Source organism: Mesoplodon bidens (assembly GCF_964165515.1).
Source record: "Mesoplodon bidens genome assembly, chromosome: 2".
NCBI lineage: Eukaryota > Metazoa > Chordata > Mammalia > Artiodactyla > Ziphiidae > Mesoplodon > Mesoplodon bidens.
Window position 1 is genome coordinate 156335155 of NC_138177.1, and position 15744 is coordinate 156350898.

Sequence of the window (15744 nt, forward strand, 5' to 3'; positions counted from 1 at the left end):
CCTGTTGGTTTGGTTTTGTTTGTTCGTTTAGTCATCCATTCCTTCACTCAACAAATCTGAGTTACTTCTCCCCAAGGCTAGTTCCTGAGGCTGTTGGCAGTGAACAAGACGGATGTGGTCCTTGCTCTCATGGAGCCTACAGTCCAGCTGGAGAGTAGCCGTTTATTCATTTAACTCCACAAATATCTACTTAGTGCCTCCTGCTTTCCAGCTACTGCTGTGCCTAGATTCCAAATAGATAATCATGTAGGGGCTTCCCTGGTGACACAGTGGTTGATGGTCCGCCTGCCGATGCAGAGGACACGGGTTCGTGCCCCGGTCCGGGAAGATCCCACATGCTGCGGAGCGGCTGGGCCCGTGAGCCATGGCCGCTGAGCCTGTGCGTCCCAAGCCTGTGCTCCGCAACGGGAGAGGCCACAACAGTGAGAGGCCCGCATACGGCAAAAAAATAAATAAATAAATAAATAAAAGTCATTGTGATGATCAGTGAGAATATATGTTGCTTGCAGATATATAAAAAAAAAAGATAATCATGTAAATTATCTACGTGCTTTAAAGAAATACAGGATGCTATGAGAACCTGTAATAAGGGTACCTCTTCTAGTTTGGGGAGGGGGTAGGGATCGGTCAGGGAAGAGGTCCTTGAGGAAGGAACACTTAATGGAAGCTTGAATTGGCCAAGTAAGAAAACGTAGATGGGAGCAGGGGTTGGTAGGGCTGGGAGACAGGGAGGGATAGTTAGTTGCACTTGTTACTTACAAAGTTATCAATTGCTGTTACGTCTTAAGAATGAAATTCTGCTCTTGTCATTCACCGTTGTCGTAAGCTCTACGACAGAGACATGCAGACTTCTTTATTAGAGCATCCATGGGGTCCTGGTTCTCCTTCCTGGTCAGTGATCATTTTGAAATCTCTATCTTGCAGCACCAAAGAGGTTTGTTTTTAGCCTTTTATTTATTTATTTATTTATTTATTTATTGCGGTACGCGGGCCTCTCACTGTTGTGGCCTCTCCCGTTGCGGAGCACAGGTTCCGGACGCTCAGGCTTAGTGGCCTCGGCTCACGGGCCCAGCCGCTCCGCGGTACGTGGGATCCTCCCGGACTGGGGCATGAACCCGCGTCCCCTGCATCGGCAGGCGGACTCCCAACCACTGCGCCACCAAGGAAGCCCTGTTTTTAGTCTTGATGAAAAATCAGGACATGTGTGTGAGAGGATAATTAACCAGGTACGCTGAGTGGCATAGTTAAATATTATTAGAATTCAGAGAAGGGCACTGTCACGTAGATATGGAGTGATAGTGGTGGGCATCGGAGGTAGTGAGGCTTGAATGGAAGAGAGAGACTCAGAAAAGCAGAGAAGAAAGGAACCAGGCATTTCCAGTAGAGAGAAAAGAGAGAGAACAAAGGCAGGCGAGTGGGAATTCAGTGTTGCAGTTAGGGACGGGGTTACTGTCCCCTGTAGGCCTCGACAGAGCCTGCTTTTGGCCTGGTGACAGAAGAGGACCTGGAAGGACTTTGAATACAAGGCTAGGGAATTGGGACTTAATCATTTGAGCAGAGAGGTGGTACATGTGGGACACTGTTTTAGAATAAATCTGGCAGTGATTGGCTTCAAAGCTAGGCACTGAGACATGAGAATGCCTGGTCAGTAGTTCAGTTCAGCGGATGTTTATGGAGCATGTCCTGTGTGGCATGGGGAAGGGAAAGGGATGAATGAGCGAGAGAGCGCTTGCCTGGGGAACCTAAAGACATGTGCAAGATCCTATCGGTGGTTGGGCTTTTGAGAGAAGGACAAGGAGCCAGAGGCGAGATGGGCTTTTTTTTTTTTTTAACATCTTTATTGGAGTATAATTGCTTTACAATGGTGTGTTAGTTTCTGCTTTATAACAAAGTGGATCAGCTATACACATACATATATCCCCGTATCTCCTCCCTTTTGTGTCTCCCTCCCACCCTCCCTATCCCACCCCTCTAGGTGGTCACAAAGCACTGAGCTGATCTCCCTGTGCTATGCGGCTGCTTCCCACTAGCTAACTATTTTACATTTGGTAGTGTATATATGTCCATGCCACTCTCTCACTTTGTCTCAGCTTACCCTTCCCGCTCCCCGTGTCCTCAAGTCCATTCTCTACATCTGCATCTTTATTCCTGTCCTGCCCCTGGGTTCTTCATAACCATTTTTTTTAAGATTCCATATATATATGTGTTAGCATACGGTATTTGTTTTTCTCTTTCTGACTTACTTCACTCTGTATGACAGACTCGAGGTCCATCCACCTCTCTACAAACAACTCAATTTCGTTTCTTTTTATGGCTGAGTAATATTCCATTATATATATGTGCCACATCTTCTTTATCCATGCATCTGTCAATGGACACTTAGGTTGCTTCCATATCCTGGCTATTGTAAATAGAGCTGCAATGAACATTGTGGTACATGACTCTTTTTGAATTATGGTTTTCTCAGGGTATATGCCCAGTAGTGGGATTGCTGGGTCGTATGGTAGTTCTGTTTTTAGTTTTTTAAGGAACCTCCATACTGTTCTCCATAATGGCTGTATCAGTTTGCATTCCCACCAACCGTGCAAGAGGGTTCCCTTTTCTCCACACCCGGAAGATGGGCTTTTGAGAGAAGGACAAGGAGCCAAAGGGGAGGTGGGCCCCTCCCTTCCCCACGCCCACAGGTTTTCAGGGTTTGGCAAACTGTGGTCCACAGGCCAAATCCATACAGACGCCGGTTTTTGTAGAATGGTTTTCACATTTTAAAATTATTTTTAAAATCAAAAGAACATTATTTCATGATATATGAAAATGATATGAAATTCAGATTTCATTGTCCATAAATAAAGTTTTTTTTGGAGCACAGCCTTGCTTGTCCATTTATATATTGTCTATGGTTACTGTCACATACAGCAGCGGAGTTGAGTGGCTGTGAGCGAGACCGCATGGCCCACAAGGCCCTTGAATCATACGCACCCTCACCTCAGATCCTCCTTCTCTGAAACTGAATGTCCTTCCCCCTACCTGAGGCTTTTCCCTCCACCCAGGCTTTTAAATATCCTTGTGGTCTTTATGTTCCTCCCAGATCCGCAGCTTCTTTCTTCCAGAACCTTTCTCCTTCCAGATACGCTCAAGACCTATCTTACTTCAAACAGACAAACAACACTTCATCAACTCAAAAGTCCACTTGTGGTGCTGCTCTCCATCTCCAGTCTCTATCCCCGCCTTTGATTATTCACCTTCGTCCAGACTTCTGACCTCATCAGTCCATTAAAGGTAGTCATGCTGAGTCATTGGTGAATTCCTAGTAGTTTTCCCAGTCCTATCTTCCTTGTTTTCTCTGACATTTAACATTTCGATCATTCTCTTTTCCTTGAGACTCTTCATCTTTTGGCTTCTGTGACATCCGTCTCCTTTGCTTCTCTTGCTAATTCCGCAGCCCTGTCTCCCACTCATCCATCAATGGCTTCTCTTCTTTGACCAGTTCTTTAAACACTGGTGACATTCAGGAGCCCATCCTTTGTCCTCGCAGCCAAGATTTTACTGAGCATCTACTATATGTCAGTCCCTGTATTGAAATACTTTACGCAGATTATTCCTAATTATTACAACAACCCCCAAAAGATCGATTTTGTTTCCTTGTTATAAACAGGAAATTGAGACTCAGCTTAAGTAATTTTCCAAAGGTTACACAGTAAGTGGCAGAGCTGGGGCTTGAACCAGCCTGCTTTAGTGTACAGTAAAGTCATCTATTATCTGTGTACCAGAGACTCCTGCTGTAGACTTTCTTTTTAGCTTCCAGCCTATACGTCTGTCTACTAGACATTTCTACCTGGCAACACCTCCAACCCAACTTACCGTCTCTCCCCAACCCCCATCCAGTCCAGAATTGGTATGTGACCATCTCTTTGGTCATCCAGGCCCCAATCACGGGAGCTGATCTTGACTTTGCCTCTCCCCGACCGCTGCCATGCACCCAGTTGTCACTACAGCCACTCATTTCTCCCCTTTTAACTTCTCTGCAATTCATCTCTCATGATGTCCACTATCACTTGCCTAGTTCGGATTCTTCTCATCTCTGTCTTGGACTGTTGTCTCCCTTCTCTTAATCTCTACCCCTTCTTCTATTCTCTCAGCCTTCCAGTCTGTCTTCCATAGCTTCCAGAATGATCTTTTCTAAACCCCACATCTGACTGTGTTGCTGTGTTGGTTAAAACCTACTGATGGCTCCCATTGTCCTATTCCTCTATTCCATAGCTTAACTAAGGAGGCCTCACCTTATTTTTCTGGATTCTTTTTCCAGTCTCTTACCTACTCAGGTGTGTTTGTGGTCCCCTGTACCAGCATACTCATGTATCTCTCCAATGTAGTTCTCAAGGTGTTACTTCTTTCTGGAATGCCCATCTCTTCCAGTTTGTCTGAGGAACATTTTTTCAGTTTAATCCCTAAAAAATGGACAAATAGGCAAACCAAAAAACACCCTCAGTTCAGAGAGGGTGCCTCAGCTTCTGAGCCTTCACTGTGTCCAGTCTTTCTTAGAGGGGTTAGGTTTCCCTTTTTTATGCTTCCCAAGCACCGCGGGTGTGTATCTGTTGTCCGACTCCGCACAGTGTATAATAATTTGTGCGCATCTGCCTCATTAAAATGGTGCTCTTTAAAGACAGAGCTTTATGTCTTGTTTGCCTTTTTATCTGTGGTATCTAACTCGTTGCCTGGGACATAGTAGTTCATTAACTGTTGAATGAATACCAATAGTGTGGCGAGATCTATGGACTGAAGCTTTGGAGAAAGATGAGGATTAAAGGATGAAGATGTTTGCTAAAGCTGAAGAATAGGCAGAACTAGCACCTTGATATGTATAGCATCAGATCAATGACAAAGTCTTTCCACAGATGCTTTATCTCATTTTGTTCTGCTCAGAAGCGCCGTCAGACAGGCAGGGCAGGCATTCAGTTTTGCCTTTTAGAAATGAAAAATCTTTAGTTCAGAGACGTGAAAAGACCTACCCAAAGTCCTGAACCTAAGTGCCAGAATTCAGTCTTCTCCAGCCAAGGCTATGATGCTTCCCCTGAACCAGTGGAGAGATGGGGAAGGTTTGGGAGATGAGAGAGAAGTTTTGGGCTAAACCTACATTTAGAGGTTAAAGAAAAGGAGTGAGTGGCTCAGGGAAGACAATAAAGAGCCCCAGAGAATTCCTGTGTGGTGAAAGACAAGTTTTCAGAAGGAGAAGGCATTGTTGATGAGATTTTTTTTCAAATACTAAAAGAAAATTGGGAAGGAGGAAAGAGTTTTACCACCAGGAAGCTCAAGAGAAGGGTTTCGTCCAGTGAAGCCCACCTGGCCGAGTGGTTCCACAGGCGTTGAGGGAGGTGGAGGCACCTGTGGATAGCACCCTTTCCAGAAGGGTGATGGTGGGAAGGAGACCAATAGGCTGGCAGTTTGAGAAACGTCGTACTACCAGATATTCCCAGAAATTCATGGTACATTTTTTTCATTCTGTAGACCTGAAAATAATGCAGTGGAAATTATGCTAGTACATAACTGTGCTAGTATACCTATGACTGAGTATATAAATTTCAGAATGTTTTAAACTCAATTTAACATTGGTCAATTCCAATCAAGATATAGTGCCAGAGGGCAGGATGTTCAATCAAGCCTTAAAGTCAAATTGTATTTGAATATGGGTAAGTGCAGTAGTATGTGCCCACCTATGGGAGTAGACGTTTACTAGTCTGAAAACACTGTTCTTATATTCATTTAGAGTGTTTACCTACCTACAGGCTTGCCTCTTGGGCATTAGTCTCATCATTTGTCGTCCAGGTGTAATTTGGTCAACGGGAAGATTTTCCTCACTTCTGTTAGAGGGTGTTTTCTGTGTTGATGATAAAAACCTGTGTGTTTCATCTGCATCTCCTCAGAGCCAAGCCCTGCGGGGAGTTAGGCCCTGAGCAGCTCTTTTGTCCCACTGACAAGGTGTCTTCTGTCTGCCAGGTAAAGCGGTACCAGTGCACCTTTGAGGGCTGTCCCCGCACCTACAGCACAGCAGGCAACCTGCGCACCCACCAGAAGACCCACCGGGGAGAGTACACCTTTGTCTGTAATCAGGAGGGCTGTGGCAAGGCCTTCCTCACCTCCTACAGCCTCAGGATCCACGTGCGGGTGCACACGAAGGAGAAGCCGTTTGAGTGCGACGTGCAGGGCTGTGAGAAGGCGTTCAACACGCTATACAGGTCAGCCCATTCCTCCCTGCACCTCCAGCCTCTGACCCCAGCTCTGTCCTGACTGCAGAGCTCTCCCTGCACGGTGCAGACGTTCACTTTCAGGGCTTTAAAGAGGGCAGTAACGCTCAACTGTTGACAGTTCATTAGAGCAACTTGTCACTTAAAGATTGACACATACTGGGTTGGTTAAAAATCAAGAGTCCATTTGTGTCTGGATTCATATCTCCTGGAATGACATCCTGGCCTCAGGATTTTAATGTTTAGCATAGAATAATATCTCCTGTTGGCTCAGGAGCTTGGAACCAAGGTTTCTTTTACTTCCTTCCCTGCCTCACCTTAAAGATTAACTTTTTTCTACCCCCAAGAAATGGGGAGTGGTCCACTCAGCCATTTCCCTTTTCCACCGTTTGTGTCAAGAGACTTATATTAGTGTTCAACATTGCGTATAAAATAGCACACATAATAAATACTAGCTAACACTTAAAAAGCACTCATTGTGTGCTAGGAAGTGTCCTGAGTGCTGATCCTCACAGCCACTGCTCAGGAAATGGAAGCACGGAGAGGTTTTGCAACTGGTTCAAGGTCCCCCTTCTGGTAGAGGAGAACAGAATTTGAGTCCCAGTCAGCCTGGCTCCAGCATCACACTCACACCACTACGCCATATACTTCTCTGAATTTCTCTTTGAGCACAAAATGTTGGATACTAATGTATTATGGCTATAGAATTCTTATGCACTTGACCCTGACGCACATTAAGCTGACGTGGGAAGGCTCTGTAGTACATTATGACAAAGGGGATTTCTCTGGGGTATCTTGCAGGCTGAAAGCACATCAGAGGCTTCACACAGGGAAGACGTTTAACTGTGAATCTGAAGGCTGCAGCAAGTACTTCACCACGCTCAGTGATCTGAGGAAGCACATTCGAACCCATACAGGAGAAAAGCCATTTCGGTGGGTCTTGCTGTTTTCTATCTATCACTGACCAGGTTTCAGCTGAGTGTTTTGATGTACTCTAAAATATTTCAAAGTGGAAAGGAAATTCCCTTCGCTGGTTCTTTGGGCAGTGTTTGCTTTCCCCAGGATAGCTGTAACCAACTACTGCAGATTGGAGGAGTGGTGATGGACTCCAAGAGCATCCCTACCTACTCTGCGGACGGTGGCCTCTCTGCCTCATTCTTTCCCTTTCTTTCTTTCTTTTTTTTAAAAATAAATTTATTTATTTTATTTATTATTTTTTTATTTTTGGCTGCATTGGGTCTTTGTTACTGCACACGGGCTTTCTCTAGTTGCACTGCGCGGGCTTCTCATTGTGGTGGCTTCTCTTGTTGCAGAGCACATGGGCTTCAATAATTGTGGCACGCAGGCTCGGTAGTTGTGGCTTGCCGGCCCTAGAGCACAGGCTCAGTAGTTTTGGCGCACAGGCTTAGTTGGCTCTGCGGCATGTGAGACCTTCCTGGACCAGGGCTCGAACCCATGTCCCCTGCATTGGCAGGTGGATTCTTAAGCACTCTGCCACCAGGGAAGCCTCCCCACCCCTTTATTTTTTTATTTTTTTATTTTTTTTTTTTGTTACGTGGGCCTCTCACTGTTGTGGCCTCTCCCCTTGCGGAGCACAGGCTCCGGACGCACAGGCTCAGCAGCCATGGCTCACGGGCCTAGCCGCTCTGCGGCATGTGGGATCCTCCCGGACCGGGGCACGAACCCGTGTCCCCTGCATCGGCAGGCGGACTCCCAACCACTGCGCCACCAGGGAAGCCCCTCCACCCCTTTATTTTCAAGAAACGTTTGTTGAAACTCACGTGGTGGGTACTTTTGTCAGTGCTAGAGAAATACTAAGATACCGGCTCTCCTTTTGAGAACCTTAGTCTGGTGGAAAAGAACCACAAGTAACCAGATAGTATCTGAGACTGAGATGCTGAAAGAGCTTTGAGCACAGAGGCAGGGATACGTACCTAAGAAGAGGTGAGGAGGGAAGGGGGAAATGAGGGGAAATGAGGGGTAGGGATGCTTAGGCTACTGGTTCAGGTATTTTTTTCTTTTATCACTTGTTCAGTTGTTGCTTTGTAATATGTCATGTGTACATACAAACATATAGGAGTATCCATTTTTATCTGTAGATTTCAATTTATATATATATATATATATACATATATGGACACACATATATATTTAATTGATGCATGTATAAATATAAGCTTGAAGGAAGGAATTGTATCATCTACTTTCTCCTCTGCTCATAGCATTTAGCGTGGTTCTGGGCATTCAGCAGGGATTGAAGAACAACTTTGGGATGATTATATGACATTTTTAACAAGGTAATCAGTTTATAAGGATTCCCCCTAAATGTAATATAGATATATTACTGAAAATGGCCCATAAACAATGTCTTTGAATTTGACAGGAGGGATTGCTCTTATGTTCATGGCATTAAATATGCTACCTTTCTGTTCTCAAATCACTCATCTCATTAGGATACCTAGAAACTGAAAAGTCTTCAGGGACAGTCAACTCTTAAACACCAATTAAATGGAAATGTGTTTCAAAAATTACAGATGCATTCCTGAGTCATGGCCCCTCTAAAAGCAAGAGTATTTAGATGCTAGTTGGTTACTCTCGAACTGCTGTGAAGCTTGGGTTACTTTTTTCCCCATAGGGCTGTCAAGGGGACTCTGATTTCTATTCAATTACACGCATTTTTGTCATGATTAAAACTGCTAATTTTTCTTGAATGTTAGATGGGGCTTTAGACTGAATGATTTTATGTACTTAAAAAGTAATATGCTTGGGCTTCCCAGGTGGCACAGTGGTTGAGAGTCCGCCTGCCGATGCAGGGGACGCGGATTCGTGCCCCGGTCCGGGAAGATCCCACGTGCCGAGGAGCGGCTGGGCCCGTGAGCCATGGCCGCTGAGCCTGCGCGTCCGGAGCCTGTGCTCTGCAATGGGAGAGGCCACAACAGTGAGAGGCCCGCGTACCGCAGAAAAAAAAAAAAAAAAAAAAAAAAGTAATATGCTTTAGAGAAGCTTTCTATTTAAAGAAATAAAATATGTTGGCTTATAAGAAAATGCATTCATTTTCATGTAAATAGTTACTGAATGCCTGCTATGTGCAAGACTACAGCAGATGTAAAGAACTACATGCACCTTGCCCTCAAGGGAATTATAATCTAGGAGAACAGATAACAAATGTATACACATAGAGCTAAAATAAGATTGGGAATGACAGGTGCCATAAAAGCAGCATGTAGATAAATGCCCTAGGAGTTCTAAGGAGGGAAATATTACCTCTAGCTTTGGTTATCAAGAAAGTAAAAGAGAAAAGCTCTCTGAAGATTATAGATAATTATATTACAGCCAGTATATTCTGACTGATTTTGTTCTAGTGTTGTATTTCAGGCCCCATGCCTACGTGAGAGCCTCTGTACCCACCACTGATATTCCTTATATTCCATTTGCAGTAGATTTTCCATATGTGTTCTCATTGTCAATAGAATTCTGTTGTGTAGTTCATCAGAAGGCTTGTATTGTTAGGGCTCTCAACATGTGCCTTACTTGTAGGACAAGAAATACTTATCCTGGGCCAACCTCTCCCTCTGATCCCAGTTTTGTCACCTTACTTTTCCAGGGACCTGTCATCATTCCCATCTGTAAAACCAGTTTCACTGAGCTGATCTTAGTGTTCTGAGCAGTTGTTTTCATTTAAGTTTGTATTTACAAGAGATAGTGAAGATAAAGGTCTATTAGCTAATGACTGCTGTCCTCTCTGCTTAAACAACTTACTTAGGTGTGATCATGATGGCTGTGGAAAAGCATTTGCAGCAAGCCACCACCTTAAAACTCACGTCCGTACACATACTGGTGAGTTTCGGCTAATTTTTATCTTGTAACCTTCACTGAGTCAGTAAATATCTGTACTTCCATTGAGACCTGTAGAGCTTTGTGGAGAGAGCAAGCCTAATCATTTGGCCTTCACCTATAATGTTTGAGTTTCTTTCAGAGGTAAAAAGGATCTAAAGATTGGACTCAGGAGTCCAACCTTAAGAAATAAAACCAGTGCAGAGGGCTTCCCTGGTGGCGCAGTGGTTGAGAGTCCGCCTGCGGATGCAGGGGACGCGGATTCGTGCCCCGGTCCCGGAAGATCCCACGTGCCGAGGAGCGGCTGGGCCCGTGAGCCATGGCCGCTGAGCCTGCGCGTCCGGAGCCTGTGCTCTGCAATGGGAGAGGCCACAACAGTGAGAGGCCCGCGTACTGAAAAAAAAACAAAAAAACAAAAAACCAATGCAGAGATTCTCAGAAAAGAATCTGGGGGGAAAAAACTAATCTTCTCTTTTAACTTCCCAGGAGCAGGCCATTCTCAGTGCTTTGCTCTACACTAAATTTTAGGACTGGAATGATTAACTTGTAATTTATCCAACTTATTACTTGAACCCTTATTAGAATATTTACTTCCCTCTGTTAGGGGAAAGTACATGTCTTAATCCAGTGAAATGATTTTATGGTAAAATTAATACCTCTTGTCATTCTTGCAGGTGAAAGACCCTTTTTCTGCCCCAGTAATGGCTGTGAGAAAACATTCAGCACTCAATACAGTCTCAAAAGTCACATGAAAGGTCACGATAACAAAGGAAATTCATACAGTGCACTTCTAAATCACAATGGATCAGAGGTGTGCAGTGTTTTGTCTCTTGTTTTGATCTGGGCACCATAGAACAGCAACAGTTGTTTGTATATCAAAATAAAAGGTTAAAATGCCTTCTCTCTAAATCTGTTAGTGAGAGAGAAGAAATCAGTGTCAAGATCTATGTCTTTGTGATGAGGTGGTGGAAGCCAGAAATTTCACCAGGCTCCCTGTGCTTCAGCCCCTGATTCGGCTCCACCTCCCCTCTGTCAGGTGTGGTGGAAGAGATGTCTTGGAACCAGAGGTCTCAGAATGGCTTCCAAAGTGTCAGCCAGGTGCTCTCAAAGGGTGTTATTTTCCCATTCATGTCTATAAAATGGTACATCTGCACTTGAGTTTGGGACATGAGTTAATGATTTGCTTCACACATTCATTAATCCATCATTGGAGACCCAGGCGGAGTCTGGGGGGTCCCCTGCCCTTTTGAATTGTCTGCAGACCAAAAGGTTTGAGAGCCACCGCCTTAAGGCACTGAACCACAGAACAAGACTCTGCGGACTTTTAGGTGGTTTTGTCTGTTCTTTACCAAGCCCTTCCACCACATCTCCCTCTCCTCTACAGCTTCTTTCCAGAGAGGTACTGGGATAAATTTACTGTTATTACTTCTGATATGGTATTGGGTAACTTACCTTATGTCTTTTGAACCCAGGAACTGAGAATTGTTATTATTTTGCTATTTCATAGATAAAGAAACTGAAGCACACTGACCCCCCTTTGAATAATGCGGTTCTTAAAGTATGTAATACAGTTTTGATTTGGGGAAAGGCAGCATAATTTAGTTCTGTGGTTTCTAATTTTTAAAGAACAAAGGATCCCTTTAAAAGGACTCTGATTTGAATGTGTTTTATTAGTAATAACTCCCCCTGTGTTTTATTAGTAACAATAACTAATATTTACTGAATTTTTACTATATGCCAAGTACTGTGCTGTTTTTCTGTGAATTATCTCACTCACAAGAGGTCAGTATTGTTATTATTCCCATATCACTGATAAAGAAACCTGAGGCAAGGAGAAATTAAATAACTTGCCTAAATATCCAAAGCTTATAATTAGTCCCCTTTAGGCAGGCAGGCTGATTCCAGAGCCTGGTTCGTGCCCCGGTCCGGGAGGATCCCATATGCTGCGGAGCGGCTGGGCCCGTGAGCCATGGCCGCTGAGCCTGCGCGTCCAGAGCCTGTGCTCCGCGACGGGAGAGGCCACAACAGTGAGAGGCCCACGTACCGCAAAAAACAAAACAAAACAAAGCAAAAAGCCAGCACTGGTTGCGAAGAGTGTGAATTCACATCCAGGCTCCACAACTAGTCACATGACCTTAGGCAAATGACTTCTTTGCACCCCAGTCTCTTCCTCTGTAAAACCAGATGAAAATACTAAGATTTGAGAGTGTTTGTGTACAAAGCTGCATTTATGAAGTCATGATAAATTTTCTTGTTTTTGTAACAATCTGAGGACAGTTTCTTGCCACAGTCTCTATGCATTGGAGGGCCCTAGTGCACAGTGCCCAGACCTCACCTACTCTGGATGGCTGTTCGCTCCCCAGGGGAGGGAATCTCCTCTAGTCTCAGTCTTTCAGTGCCATCGAGATTGCCTTTGAGTCCTAAATTTATATCTCCAGCCCGGATTAACCTTCCGCTTGATGTCTCCACCCAGCTGTCACCTAGGTTTCCCAGTCTTGACATGTCCCAACCTGTTCCTCCTGCAGTCTGTCCCATCTTAGTAAATGGCACCTCTGTTTTTCTAGTGGAGCAGGCCAAAAATCTTAGAGTCATTCTTAACTCCTTTTCTTCCCTCATACGCCCCCACCCACCAGCAAAGTCTATCAACCCTACCTTGAGAATATATCTAGAATCTGATCTGATTACTTCATTCAAGCCACTGTCATTTTTTGGCCTGGATTACTGCAGTCACCTGCTGAGTGGTTTTCTTAGCACCTTTCCCACTCTTCTCCCCACTGCTACCCTGTGCATGTCTGTCCTCTGCTCATAACCCTTCAGTAGCTTCTTGTATCGCTTAAAGTAAAAGAATCTTTACAGTGGTCCAGAAGGCCCTAGACACTCTGTCCTGGTCACTTCTCTCACCTCATTTACATCACTTCCTTTCACTTTAGCCGTACCGCCCACCTTGTGGTTCCTTGAGCAAGGGAAGCCCACTCTTGCCTCCAGGCCTTTGTACTTGCTATACTCTGTGTGAGACACTTCTCCCACGTATGTGCATGGCCCATGCCCTCTTTCCTTCAGTATCTGCTCAAAGCCCACCTTATCTAAGAGGCCTTCCCTAATCTAATAGAAGGGCGGCTCTTACCCTGGCCTTCCCTACTCTGCTTACCCTCCGTAGCACATATCATCATCTTGTGTACTGCGTATTTATTTGGTTTTTTGTCGGCACCCCCTCCCCACACTAGAATGGAAGCTCTCTGGTGGCGGGGACTTTGTTTTCTTTATTATTGTATCCCTGGGCCTGGAACAGTGCCTAATACATAGTAGATGCTCAGTGAGTATTTGTTGAATGCACGCGTGAATGGGAACAACTGATCCATGAGGTAAAGCAGGGTTACCACATGAAGTATGTGAATTCCAACTGGCATTCTAGGAATCGACAATTCAGAGTTAGCCCAGACAGCCATATATGAATAATAACCCCTCAGTACCACTCTGAGTAAGGGTCCCTGAGATGCCCGTGTTGGGGACACAGTGATGTAATGGAGGGAAGATGGACTTTCAGTCAGAAGCACTGGGTTTGTGTTATGCTAATTAGCTGTGTGATTTTGGACAGTTCACTGCTAGTCTTAGCATTAATGTTCTCTCATACTTAAAATGGGAATGTGAAATAATACTTCGAAGGTTTATATGAATAGTAAATGAGGGCATGTGAAATTGCTTTATCAGTGGTAAGACCAATTATACAAATATTATCCATTTCATATTATTATAGCTTTTGTTACTCTGGAGCCTGAGTCATAAGATAATTCTTAAACTCTATTAACTATCTTGAAGAATGTAAGAGATTTCTTCTTAAGAATGTCAGGATTTTAAAAATTGAAATAATTCACATAGCCCTTGCTTTGAATGGTTTTTTACTCTCTAGACATTTGGAACCTTAGGGACACTGTAATCAAGTGTGTTATTACCTGATCGGCTACTGTAAATCCTGATTTTTTTTTGTTACTTAATTAGAATTTTTTTTTTTCTTTCACAGGATACAAATCACTCACTTTGTCTGAGGAATTTAAGCCTTCTGTCCACAGATTCCGAATTTCAAGAAAACTCCAATACAGTAAGTGTACCTGTGATTATGGGTGCCATTAAAATAAGTGCAAGAATTGAGCCCTCCCTTTGGTGGGAAAATTGAGGGAGGCCAGTCTTTGAAGTCTTTCAGATTGAGTTGTGTTCAGTTACTAACCATTCAGGGTGTTTTGCTTTTGTTTCCCTATAAGAGCTCTCATTGGAGAGGTTGTTCTCTCTGACGTGTAGTGCCTTTTGACCTAGATCACTCACTTGATAACCTCCTGCCCCAGAAAATGTCTGTCTTTATTCATTTAGCAAATATTTCTTGAGTGGCTACTCCGTCGGGCAGAGTGCTGGTGCTGAGCTTGTGGTGGTGGTGGTGAAGTAGCTGTGGTCTGTCCTTGAGGAGCTTAAAATTCATCCACTGTAAGGGGGAGCCAGGATTCCGTTTCCAGACTTTTCTCAAGCCCTGCCAGTCTGACCAAAGTCAGTTTTTTCCTTTCTTTGAGCTCACTACACGGGGGTTCTGAGGAGGACCTCCTCTACAGGCCCTCTGCTAGGGGAAAACACCAGTGTCTCTTGATCTGCTTGCTTTGGTTCCCTCTGCCATTGCCATGGCTCCATGATGTATCTTGCCAACTGCCGCGTCAATCCTGAGCTTACGCTCCTTCAAGAGGACCTGTGAGCTTTACTGGGTCACCGACACTGGTGGTTAAGTGTGCATTTTTTGTTGTTTTTCTCTGGTAAGTAAATATAGCTTAGGTCAGATTTTCTGTGAGTATATGCATAATAAATAAGGAGGAATCAATGTGATAGGAAGGATTTGAACAGAGACTGAGTGACTCAGGAATGCTGTGAAAAAGTGTTTCTCAGATTGTGAATGGTGGAGTCATCTGCAGCTCTTCTGCAACGTAGGTTCTTGGGCCTCTCCCAAACCAACTGAGTCAGTATCCTCCAGAAGGGGCACCTGACACTGCAATTTTATATTAGCACACCAAGGCCTGGGTTCTCCTGGTAATGGCAGAACTGCTCTTATCAGACCAGCCCTCCCACAGAAAACAACTGTATATGCTGGACAAAATATAAAAACAACTACTTGAAGGCACCAGAGAGCAACCCAAACAGGCAGAGGTAACGCTTGGAAGAAGGGGCCACTGGGAAGATAGCAAAGGCACTGGATGGATCTTCAGGCTTTATGGTTTATCCATCTCAGGGCAAGTCCTGGTTGATACCAAACAAGATGGCCCAGGCTCAGTAAACACTCCGTCTTACTGGCTTGACTAACCAGAGGACAGAGTTCAGGGCTACCACAGCACCTGGAAAGTCGGGGGGTTGGCCTAGAAAGGAGAGAGCCACAATGGGGGGCGTCCTGAGTTCTGTGTATAAGCTGTGTCCAAATCTCTAGTTGACCCCTGAACTGTGGGTGTGTGGGGCAGACACTTAAGCAGCCCAGCTGAGGCTAAAGAGCTGGACAAAGATTACAGCTGCCATCCACTGCAGGGAAGACAGAGCTTGGAGTTGGAGCATAGCCAAGTCACCGGAATGTTAAAGCAAACACCAAATATTCTTCCAAGAAGTGTAACAGAATCCTTAGTCTCTACAACATATCATTTGCAATGTCCAG

The 15744-nt window shown here is 44.5% G+C and overlaps 1 protein-coding gene across 5 annotated transcripts in view; it reads left to right on the top strand.

The window, feature by feature from the left end:
- Positions 1-15744, top strand: part of MTF1 (metal regulatory transcription factor 1) — a 44662-nt gene that overhangs the window by 12033 nt on the left and 16885 nt on the right. For 4 of the 5 annotated variants that reach the window (XM_081217178.1, XM_081217179.1, XM_081217182.1 and 1 more), the window contains exons 3-8: positions 5992-6230; positions 7041-7172; positions 10003-10076; positions 10748-10884; positions 11581-11631; positions 14092-14169. In XM_081217178.1, coding sequence (XP_081073304.1) covers positions 5992-6230; positions 7041-7172; positions 10003-10076; positions 10748-10884; positions 11581-11631; positions 14092-14169 — 711 coding nt within the window. The remainder of the gene's footprint in view (positions 1-5991; positions 6231-7040; positions 7173-10002; positions 10077-10747; positions 10885-11580; positions 11632-14091; positions 14170-15744) is intronic. The other variant, XM_081217180.1, reaches the window with a different exon arrangement.